Here is a 12367-nt window from a genome sequence, read left to right as displayed (position 1 = left end):
TTCTATGTCATGTGCCTTTGTGTTATTGCATTAGCCATGTTCACTCAAAGCAGCTGATGCTAACTGAAACAATGCCCTGTCTCAAGATCTCCAGGCTTTGGCAGGCCGGATTGTGTTGTGAAAAAAGTGTTTATGTTATACTGTCCACCCATATGTACCAAATCATTCATGAGGAACAATACCCCTGCTGCTGCCTGGTCAATCATTTTGTCAGTGCTTTCAGCAAGTATCAGGAATAGAGGCAATCTGCTAGCATGCGGACCACGGGTGTGAAGTCCAGTGTGTTTAATTTCACTCGGCCGGGCAGAGGCAGCGTTCATTGTGCTGTGCGTAGCTGCAAGCCACAAAGGAAACAAAGGGAGATACAGAAAGCGGACTGATAGGGTGCAGGTTCGAGGTGAGCTACAAGACATTGCGTTACTCAAACAACACTCACATAACAGTGCTGTAGGCGGCATGTCGCGTGTTGCATTTAAGTTCATTATTTTTGTCCAGGGTGAGTAAAAAGAAGTTTGAAGAACCTGGATAGCAGCCAGCCTCCATACTGCTAGCTGCTGTCTTGAGTTCTCTGTCTCTCTTTAGGATTCTTGCTTCACTGAAACTACCATTGGCGATCCTGGATAGTCGGTATCACAAAGCTGGTTCTCACCCGTCTCTGTTAACGCTGGGGTTTCCTGCCACCACTGAAAGACGCCTGCCCCCTCCCGTGTTTGACTGAAGATTTCGCCCTTGTGGATCGAGCGGATAGAGTTACGAGTACTGAGCCAGAGAGCTGTGTGTGCTGACATTCACTGTTTGACGTGTTTTATTTTGCTTGTGTTCCTTTGTTCAAATGGGAGACATCCAGGAACAAATAATCTTCTGGAATCAGTTTCAAAGGACGCTATTATATCTTTGATTCACATTGTACTGCACTGTATTACAGCAATATCAGAGTTAATGAATGGAAACAGCATGTTCCCACACATAGCTCGCAGCAACAGTAACCAGGTAGCTCATTAAACCCCGCCAGTAATCACAAACAATTGCAAGCAAATAAACAAGACGAATGCTAGCTTAGCTTTTGAGGTGGGGATTTGTGGAGGGGTAAGTCCATGTGGGGCCATCTGAGTGTTAGTAGTACAGAGAAAGAGTGAGAGAGAGTAAATAGGGGGTGAGTGTTTGGCCTTTGGCAGGTGGAAAAACAAATGCAATAAGCAGATGTGAAGAATTCATTCAATAATAAGATATTTCATTTGACAGTCAAAGTCATGGAAAAATGTGTCTGTTGGGGCTGAGTGAAAGTGACAGCTCCTCTCAGAAGACTCACACTTATTATCACGGTTGCTCAGCTGACAGTTGATTTCCCTTCCTGTCAGTGTGGCCGGCTATCAATGAACAGAACATCTCATGCCCTCGTCTCAGTCTGCAAGAGGTCACCATCCGAGAAAGATGTGTATATTTAGTAAACCAGATGCAAACAAAAACTGACTGATGCTAAACCCCTCCCCTGAACAGCAACTGACCAATGACAGCTTAGCAAGTGTAACTGTCTTTCCTCTTGTGAAAGTGAAATAATAAAGCACAAATCGTTAGTGCATGTTAATGAACATTATATGCATATAATGTAGCAGGTTGACCTTCCAATACACCTAAAATAATTACTTTAGCCTCATTGCCACCATGTGGGCTTTTGTTTTCATGCTGTTAACACAAGCTAATTCGCTAATGCTAACCAACTAGCCACCAAAAGCCAAGTGCTTTGCTTTATTTGGAGCATGCTTGTAGCCATGGTGTGTGTGTGTGTGTGTGTGTGTGTGTGTGTGTGTGTGTGTGGTTTAAAAGCGCCATTTCTTATAATGTGTGGCGACTGTTTGAGCCAAGGTTGTAAATAACAAGAATGGAGTCATGTGGAATAATGGAAGGAGAATGTGAGAGGTTATTTAATTCTGCCTGAGACTTGCAAAGGATAGATAGATAGATAGATAGATAGATAGATAGATAGATAGATAGATAGATAGATAGATAGATAGATAGATAGATAGATAGATAGATAGATAGATAGATAGATAGATAGATAGATAGATAGATAGATAGATATTTCATTGTACGCTGTGAAAAGTAAAGCACCACAAACTGAAAAACATCGTTTGAGTTCATTCACATTTTAGTCAATACATTCCTGGGTGACTGGACACTTTGTTGACTGTCCTGAAAGCTTGTTCAGTCTGCTCCATAAATATTTACATGTTACTCATTTAGCATTTCACTGGTCATATCGAGCCCTCGCTCTGTCTCACATGGATTTGAACCCTGGGGGACCTTTTGTCCTTTCCAGGCCACCTATTGTACAGCCAAACAGAAGAAAACCCTGCTGTTTGTCCACAGTATCATCTATTCAGTGTGTCAAAGCGCTGTCCCAGGAGACATGCGGACTCTACACCTTGGCTTTACGGGCAAATTGCCTGCGGAATCTGTTTTATTTCAGATTTGGACCAACAACACTTGAAAGGACGAGACCGGCGCTCATATTTTCGCAGTATTTTTAAACTGTTTCCATGAACCTCTTATGCTGCTCATTCAGTAAAAAAACATACTATTAATAGCTCTGGTCATGCGTCCTGACACATGTGAGCTACGCATCCCAGTCCTGATAAGTGCTGGGCCTCTTTCATGCTATAACCTTTGAGCTAAGATTAGCTAAACAACAAGGAGCGTGCACATTAGGGCCTGGAGAATGATGGGAGGTCAGCACTAATGGCTTTGTCTTGGAAGACCGCTAAAAGCCGAGACTTGCAGCTGACGTACTTTAAGATGACTTAACAGTACAAGAAGTTTACCAATATTTTTCTGCGGGGGCCGAAAATAGTATGTTTGGGTTCCTGTTCCTGTTTATCCTGGTTCTTAAAGTGCAGTGGACATTTAGTGGAGGTCCAGGAAATTGAAGACACGATACTCTGAAGGTATCCAAACATGTTTCCAGACTCATTTTTGTACACGTTACCAACACATACACAGTATGGTATTCTAAAAGGTATCTTTATAAGGTAAAACCAATTCTTAGCAAAATATTATTGCACAAACACCTGACTATTGTTGTTATTGGCTTTTAACGTCTATTGTAGGCTGCAGAATGGACACATTTTTACAAAACCACAACATTTTGCATAGGTTCTATTTGATATTTAATGGCTTAGGTGAGCTAGCTAGATGAGACAAAGCTGTGTGTAATGTTGGCCTGGTATTAGACCACCCTGTAGTGTTCAGCCTGCTTGTTTTAGCCTCAAAAATATAGCATAATATGTTGCGTTTCCTGTAGCTGACAGCAGTCTCAATACTGCATTTCCATTTCCCCTGTTTCACTCCTCTTTTATGACCAGGCTATAGCAGTAATATTTAATTTACATTAGAACAGTAATTTAGTTGTGCAGTAGCCTACAGGTCTGTTTCAGACAGATATAATAGATGGGCTGATTGTATGTGCGGTGCACCAACATTAAAAGGCAATTGGCTGCTTGAGTGCTGAATTTGAATGTCATTCAAGCTACACAAGCGATTTTATCTCCCTCTTGTTGCCAGCGTTGAAAAAAAAAGTAATTTATAAACTCCTGTTTTTGCTGTTTCATATCTAGACTGCGTAATGAAAAGGAGGAGTGATGACACAAAAGTGATAAAGGGTAGAAGCAAATGTTCCAGTTCTGTTTCGTTTTGTTCCTCGCGGTTGTCAACAAAGCTCCGTCCCCTCCTGAGAACTGCAAATGTGTTCTGTGGTAATGTACCTGGCTGGAATTACCCCCGACCCATTTCTGCAGCCCCTCAGAATAACCCCGTAGGTGTGTATTCCAACATACCAACTCCTCTGTGTGTGTGTGTGTGCATGCACAGGCAGCACCACCCATTAGCACACCTGTTTTCAAGCATGCTTATCCATTTTAATTCTATACTATGCAAGCATGTGCATCCTTCCCTCCACAACGCCAGAATGTAAGTCTTCTCACAACCATCAGTAAACACATCAAAACTGTTTGCCCCCCATGTCTGGACAGACAGTCGATATTTATCCAGATGTCAAACAAACATTCAGACCCCATAAACAAAATACGCGGCTCCCTTAAGCCAAAAGCGCCGGGATCAGATCCACACGTGTGGATCAAACAGGGAGGATTTGAGGGTTTGGACAGCGGGATGGGAGTTTAATTTAATGGTCTGATTGGAAAGAACATGCAGCGGTTTCGTCTTATATGGCTATTTACGGCATGCCTCTCATTGCCTTCTGATGGAAATGAGTTTTTTGTTTGTTTTTTTCAGTCTGAAGTTCCAATTAGGCTACAAACTGTCAAACAGATCAGTGAAATTATTTCTGTCATTCCTTTAAATTTCCACTTTTGTGTTTTATAACCTCAGTGTTACTATTACTAAATTCTTTGTTGACCTTTATAATCCAGTAACTCATTTCTTCTTTAACCAGTGATGGTCTCTGTGTCATTTGAAAGAGGTTTTATTAGCAGCAGCTCCCAATGCTGCCCTGCTGAATGAGCTCTGTGTTCTGTGTTTGCTCAAAATTAACTGGTGCGATTGATCCTTAAACTTCCCACTAGGATGCAACTCTTTCCAGCTTATTTAATCAGCCTCAGATTGATGAGAGAGGAGGAGAGAGCTTGGAAGACTAAAATGGGTCCAGCTCACAGGATTGTCTATAATCACGTCCCGAAGTATTTGTGCAACTACTTCACCAGAATTGGGGAATCCCATAATAACGCTATGAGGAGTACAAGTGATTCGGTTCCCTTTAGGTTCAAGAGCCGTTTGGGGAAGGAGCCCTTCCTGTACTCAGCTGCAATTCTGTGGAATAGGTGACTAATGAGCATTAAGATGATGAACTCTGTAGTTAGCTTTAAGTCCTCATTGAAAAATAAATGAGCAGCGCAGAGCACCTGATATTAGATTGATGTTGTAGCCGCAGCACTTTATCTGCATTGTGTATTGCTATGATTGGATGGATAATTTATTTGGAGTTTGTATATTGCATGGTGTACAAGACTTCCAGCAACACATTTAAAGAAAGTCGGGTCAGGGTCATGTTCACCGCTCTGCTGCATCGCCTCTTTTTGTAACAACACTCTGTCAGCGTTTGGGAACTGAGGAGATCGATTGCCGTCATTTTGAAAGTGGAGTGTTTTCCCGTTCTTGCTTGATGTGCGATTTCAGCTGCGCAACAGCTCGGGGTCTCCGTTGTCGTATTTTACATACGTTACATAATGCGCCAAACATTTTCCATGGGTGACAAGTGGAGACAAGTGGGGAATGCAGGCAGGCCAGTTTAGCAGCAGAACTCTTTCAGTACGGAGACATGCTGTTGGAGGACGAGCAGAATGTGGTTTGGCATCGTCATGAAAAAAGATGTTGCCTACTTGCCAGCATATGTTGCTCCAAATCCTGAATATATGGTTCAGCATTAATGAAGCCTTCACAAATGTGAAGGTTACCAATGTGCCATGTGTACTAATGCCCCCCCCCCATACTATCACGGATGATGTTTTTTGAACTGTGCGCTGACAATAAGATTCCTCAGATTCTCTGAATGACATTATGTACAGTAGACAATGAAATCCCCAAATTCTTGAGAAATATTATCCTTTAATTGTTGCACTATTTGCCAGCGCAGTCTATCATAGAGTAGTGAGCCCCTCCCCATCTTAACTTCAGCAAGACTCAGCCTCTCTGGAGGCTCTTTTTATACCCAGTCATGTAAGTAACCTGTTGCCAGCTGACCTAATTAACTGTGAGATGTTCCACCAGCTGTTTTCTTTTAGCATTTCACAGCTCTGTCAGTCTTTTATTGCCACTGTCTCAGCTTTTTTGAAATGTGTTGCTGGCATCAAATTCTAAATATCACCTTCAAACACAGTGAAATGTCTCAGTTTCAACATGTGATTTGTCATTTTTGTGCTATTTTCAGTTAAACATAGGGATTCAGTGTTTTGCAGTCATCACACTCTGTTTCTATTTACGTTCCACACAGCGTCCCAGCTTTTTTGGAAACGGGTTGTATATTGTGATTGGAGGATTTGTTTTTGATGATGTTCCAGGTACAGCACTTTAGCTGAACTGTATATCGGGATTTGTTGTCTATTGTATTGTGATTGATCTTTTAGAATGACATTAAAATGGAACCACTTGTCTGTTAATACTCAACACAGAATTTCAATCAATCTATTGGTAACTGGGTCTTATCAAATGTGACAGAAAATGTTTTATATAAAATCGATGACTTTGCTGGCTCCATAAGGCTAAATAGTCATGCAGCATTTTGATATGTACGACCAATATCACTGTCCTTTTTCACTCACTCTAGGTCTTAAATAATTTGTGTCTTGAAATACCAGAACCTGTTAGTGATACCTTTTCAACCAGATGTTTTGATCAAAGGTATTTTTGTAGTAGCCTTTTCTAGTCTAATCTAAATGCTGATATGACTAATGTGGACTTGAACAATGTAGACACATCAAACTAACATTTCTCTTTCTACTGCATATTTTGGATTAATTCTTTTTTAAATTAGTTTTAGATTACTTTTGATCAACAAACCCCTTTAAGGCCTTGTTTTGAAAAGTGACACATAAGCCAGGTCTGATTAAGCAGCTTTGGACGCGATCACTCAGTGGCAGCAAAGACACAGCTTCTTTTAAGTGGCAGTCAAAAAGAATCCCTCAGTCAAACAAACCGACGTTATTTCTCTCGACCTGCACTCTGTGTGTCCCTGGCTCTCCTCGCAGTGATGATAGGCAACTGAAGACGTCGAGCGAGAGGAAAAGGTGCAGAGCGGAAAGAAAGACAGGACCAGAGCGGCTGCTCGTTAAAGGGCAAGTAAACACTGTCTGGCAAGAGAAAATAGAGGTGACAGACAGAAAGAGGCAGGGAATGGGGTGGGGGGTAACGATAGACGGTAAATTCACACTGTGTCTGTTCCTCTGTCACACTCCTCTCTCTATATAATGCACCACACACACAGTACTATGCATCTCTTTGAACAGCCTTGATTCCCTGCTTTTCAAGTGTGAGCGTTGAAGTCGCTGTAAAAAATGGAGAAAAACATGTCTGTGGTATACTGTTAATCCCAGTCTACACTGCATTATTTCTGCCCATCTGATCAAACTTGCCATATTTGCAGGGAAGCTAAGGTTTACTTTGTATTGTTGATATCAAATGTTTAAATTATGACCATCTTTTAAAATGCACATCAATACATTTAAAACCAATTTAGCCTTTACTTTGCAAATTTTCAAGGAAGTTGTACGTTTTCATGTTTTTATCCCATCACTAAGACAACATGTAGCATAGTATTATATATCCCATAATCCCATAAGATCCTGTTGGTCAGAAGTTGGACACACACACTAACACACAAACTCAGGTTCTGCACCTCGAGATGTCTCAAGATTTATGAATTGAGGGGAGGTTGACAGATAACTTTAAATAATGGAAACACAAGCCTCAAAGGAACTGTGTCCATGACGCCAATAGGTAGTAAAATTACCCTTGAATCTGCCAAGACCAATAGGCTCCAGCCCAGTGTGCTGCATTCCTCCTCAGCACAGCTCACACACACTGCCATTTAAGGCTACCGAGAGTGCTGACAGACTCGTGAAAGGAGAGGTAGATAAAGAGGAGCAGTGCTTCTGATTGTCTACGATGACAGAGGGAGAGCTTGATCACCTCCGTCAGTTGTGTATCATTATGTCTGTGCAGCTCCGACATCGCTGGCATGTTCCCTCTCTTCTATTTTGGCTCTATTCGTCTTTTTGAGAAGCGGTCATTGCCAAACGCATACTGATGAAACAGATGCGCTGTAAAAAGCTACTTTAAACAATGCTGTTGGCTGAAATCACTGCAGAGATGATGACCTGTCTGCATTCCAGCTGAAGCGTAATCATTCTGGAGAAATTATAAAACACATTACTTCACAGTTAACGAGAAAACATACCACGGTCACTCTGAGAATTATGCAACTTTGACTGAAGCGAAGTGGGGAAAGATGCCGCTGGGCCCACAAGTTGTGATGCATGCTTCCCTCTGTTGGACAGCTAGAACAACTGCTACCTAATTCACAGCACAAATCCTTTTCTAACAGAAGTCCAAAAGTTATTATTTGGGAACCAAATATTGAATGAATATATTCAATTATACATGGTATTCTCTTTATCTTGTGACTCCCAGCAATAAGATGCCACACAAAAACAACACACAATGGTAAGAAAAGGAGGAGCGCACCGCTATAAAAGTCATCAATTAACTCGTATTGATAATTTCACAACAGCCTCATTTTTCACTCACATGTGCAAACAACACACATCAAATTTTAGTTTGAGAATTTAGTTTCATGCTCAGTAGTTTATATACTCAATGACAGCGTTGTCTGTATGTAAACATTTAAGTTTTGTGCTTTCATATGAGGAGAGGTTAGTGTTTGGCAAAAAGGGGCAAACAAGTGTGCAGTTTGTGTGGAAGCTGGCATGAATAGTCGCTACTATTGATTTGGTTCATAGGCTCTTTGTTTCAGTTTCTGTCATGTTTTGGGACGTCTTGTTTATAGCATCAGTACATGAGGGAGCGTGAAAAACTGTTGAGTCCGTCCTATTTCACCCTCCCCCTTCTTATGTTGACCAACTCAGCCTTGTGTGTTATAGGATTATATAACACTTTCTACAAGGTAATTGTTCTGTGCAGTGGAAGCATATTAGAGTCAGAAAACTGCTTAGGTTTGACTTCAGCAGGCGAACACATGCAAAATAAAGCTGAGTGCCTTTTCTTGTGCAGTTAATATTTTAACATCCTAAACCCGCATACTATGTTTTGAGACTTGAACGCATCTTAAACATATTTTTACACTCGAATCAGACGGAAAATAATTGAAAAGCAATTCTGTTGTACAATTAATCAATATTTTTGTGCTATAAATATACTAGACATTCAGACACGAGATTGGTCTCCTGTTTTGGAAATCACTTGGCATTTTGTCATAGATAAACTTAACATTAAGCATTTCAGACAGAAAATTCTTGCTAGAATTAAACACGCCTTGATGGCCACAGGATTCTCGTGTACTTGCACTATTTCACCACTTGATGTCACTCTTTTTACAGAAACCGGTAATATGAACATTTGGCCTGCATCACTCAACCACTGCTGATGCAATAGTGGAGAGACACGTGGGGATGGAGCTGTATCATACATTTCATTCTGTAAATGGGGTCAGAGAGAAAAACTGAAATACTCTGAGCATTATTACAGACCAAATCCCAGTCTAATTGTGCATGTTTGTGCTGGTGTGTGTGTCTTTCAATAACTTTGCTCCTTCACTTCCTCAGTTGTAAATAAAGTCTGCAAAACAACCATGATAGGTGCTGAATTTTCTAGAATTTCTAAGCGCTGTATTTCTATATCATGTCAGTGTGAGGCTGCTCACCTTCCTCCCAGAGAACAGCATACACAGCTGATGCATGGAGCCTCCATTCTTCGTCAGCTCTTTCTTCAGGGTTTTGGGTGATGGGAGTGTCCAGCCGCCCTTGTGGTGCGCACCCCCCGCCTCCAGGCAGTTGATGGCGTTGTCGGAGGTGAAACATGGCGTGCGGGGGTCCTGCAGGAGGCTCCCCTCGCTGTGGGTGCGCCTGCGGAGGGAGTTCTGCACGCTGAGCCCGCCGCCTCCGTGCTTCTCACAGGTGGCGCCCTCCACCATGCTGCGGCGCTTGCTGTCACTGCGCTGCAGGTAGGCATCGTCGCTGTCATCTTCATCGTCCTCCTCTTCGGACTCCTCGTCCTCGTCTTCATCGTACTCTTCTTCATCAGTGTTGGGCGAGGAGAGGGCATCGGCACTGAAGGAGCGATCAAGGCGCAACTCGGGGATGACAAACGAGGAGGAGGAGGAGGAGGGGGGAGCGTTGGTGTTGGGTGGCTCTGAGGCATTGTCTTCATCTGTGTTAGACACCACCAGGTTTAAGTTGACTTCCTCTTCATTCCTCTCTCCCTCCTCCTCCTCTGCTCCTTCTTTTTCTTCCCCCTCACTCCCTGGACTCTTTCTGCTGGCCCCATACTCGTCCTCCTCCTCATCTTCCTCTCTCCTGCCCTCCTCTTCCTTCCCCTCTCTCCAGATCTCCATCCCCTCCATACTCTTGCAATCCTCACCCTCGGTGGAAGGAGGTGGTGTCGGAGGCACCTTGTGCCGCTCCTCGGATCCCATCAGACCCCCAAGGGGCATGTAGATATCATCCAAAGGGGTGAGAGGCTCTGAGGGGTGAGGACTGCCCAAGGTTGGGGGCTCTGAGGGGCTGGAGGGGTACAGGCTGCTTTCCTCACCTTCTGAGTTGCGGGGGGGCAGGTGGAGGCACACGCCTCCCCGATCTCCTCCTACTCCGCCCAGCTCACATGAGGGGGCATCCACCTTAGGCTCCAACATCTAGAAAAGGGCACAAAGAAAGACAGAGAGAGAAAAGAGTTAGCCAGATCTGTTTGGACAATTAATGCACTGTTTAACTCAGCATGACTGAGATTTACTTTGTTGCCGTGAGCAAATCCACTTATCACAACTATTCCATCACCAGTTATTGAATTTGGTCTTGAAACAGCCGTCATGCTAGATGCTGGATCAGACAAGTAGCATCAGACTGGATGACGTTTATGGCTTTCGAGAAGATCACAATTATAGAGTGAGTGATGATAGTCCTGCTGTGACTAGCCCGAGAGATGGACTACATAGTCTTTCATGATCCGTGAGCTGGGAATCGGGGGGCCAGATCTGGACTTCCTGGAATGTCTACAACCATGGCATTGCAAAGCACATCGTGGATGCTGTCAAACTAGGTGAATGACAGCATAAGAACAATGAAATCCCAGTATTTCCATCAGGGCCTCATGAGGCGTCCTGATGCAGGGTAGGTTGTATTTTACAACTTATATATAATCTGATCTCCACAAAGTGTTGAACCTCGCTCCATCCCTGCTTGTGAACGACTGAGGCTTTCCAGGATGCTCCTTTCAGACCCAATCATGATTCTATCACCTGTTACCAATCAACCTGTTTACCTGTGGAATGTTCCAAACAGGTGTTTTTGGAGCGTTCCACAACTTTCCCAGTCTGTTGTTGCTCCTGTCCCAACTTGTTTGAAACGTGCTGCTGCATCAAATTCAGAATGAGCAGATATTTGCAAAAATCAATGAAGCTGTCGAGGTCAAACATGAGATAAATTGTTTATGTTTGTTTTTAATTGAGTATTTGTCCAAAAAGGACACATTCTGTTTTATTTATTTATTGTAAAAAAAAAAACAGTTGTGCTGAATGCTAATTTTCATTCATGAAACTGATAAAAGGCTGAAACTACCAGAGACCACATTGTAATATCAGTGCCAGTGAGTTCATATTGTGATATACTGCTGTTTTGTTCACTTGTGCTGCTATAGCTACAGTACTACACTGGAGCTTGTTGCACTTATTCCGTCAAACTAACTGGTACTGTGCCTTTAGGCACTATGTAGTAAAAAGCAAGCTGAATCTCTTGCAGAAATTGATGCAATTACTGCTACAAAGTGTTACCACCAGCCACACGTCTGTTTACCCATCAGTCTTCTCCCTGATATGTTTCTATCGTTCCAACATACTGTAATTTTCACTCTAGCCTAAATGACCACACACATACGAGTCTGCCCTCACCCACATCCCAGGGCCAAACACAATATTCCTGTCACACACTCATGTGCACGTGTGTGTAGTGCACGCACACCCACAGCACACTGCCTGTCCTCGCCCTCTGCCTTTGGCGATCTATCTGCATTAGCTCCTTCCCAAAATCAGCTACTTCAAAATGCTGCAGAAACCTCTGAAAGCTTGCAGAGCCCTCAGTGGGAGGATCATTACAAATGCATTTTGAGTGGGACAATATCACTCAAACTCACAGAACTGGATTTCAAATTCGACGAAAGATCGCAAAGTTCTCGATGACGCTGAACATGTCAAGCTGAGTTAAGAAAAAGCTTTAGAAAGTTAGGAAAACTTTTTTTCCATTTCACATAATGACACAAGCAAGGATGAGTATAACTTTAACAAAGTATTAAAAATGTATCACAACAAGAAAAATCAATTTACCTCCTTCAAATCTGCAGCAAGTTCCTATGAAGGGCCTCATTGTGCTGCACAACTTAACCCATGATGACAAGCTGCAGTCACAAGACGCTCTGCTCTAATTGGAGATAATGCTGCCTCCTCTCAGACAGCTCGCATGACATTTCACAAGCTGTTTGTGTACTTTTGCAGCTCAAATTAGTTTCCCCAGGTACTCTTGCCCTGGTTGCACTCGCCTCTAAACTTTCGACCTAAGACCTTTGAGGTCGTTTAGCT

The 12367-nt window shown here is 42.8% G+C and overlaps 1 protein-coding gene across 4 annotated transcripts in view; it reads right to left on the bottom strand.

Annotated features, from left to right (window-relative positions):
• The window catches only part of rgs3a (regulator of G protein signaling 3a), a 103271-nt gene that overhangs the window by 25543 nt on the left and 65361 nt on the right, over nt 1-12367 (bottom strand). For all 4 annotated transcript variants that reach the window (XM_041959583.1, XM_041959582.1, XM_041959584.1 and 1 more), the window contains one exon: nt 9446-10432. In XM_041959583.1, the coding sequence (XP_041815517.1) occupies nt 9446-10432 (987 nt within the window). The remainder of the gene's footprint in view (nt 1-9445; nt 10433-12367) is intronic.

Source organism: Chelmon rostratus, chromosome 19 (genome assembly GCF_017976325.1).
Source record: "Chelmon rostratus isolate fCheRos1 chromosome 19, fCheRos1.pri, whole genome shotgun sequence".
In the NCBI taxonomy this organism is placed as follows: domain Eukaryota; kingdom Metazoa; phylum Chordata; class Actinopteri; order Chaetodontiformes; family Chaetodontidae; genus Chelmon; species Chelmon rostratus.
The sequence above is the reverse complement of the archived record's forward strand: the minus strand, read 5'-3'. Positions and strand labels throughout refer to the sequence as shown.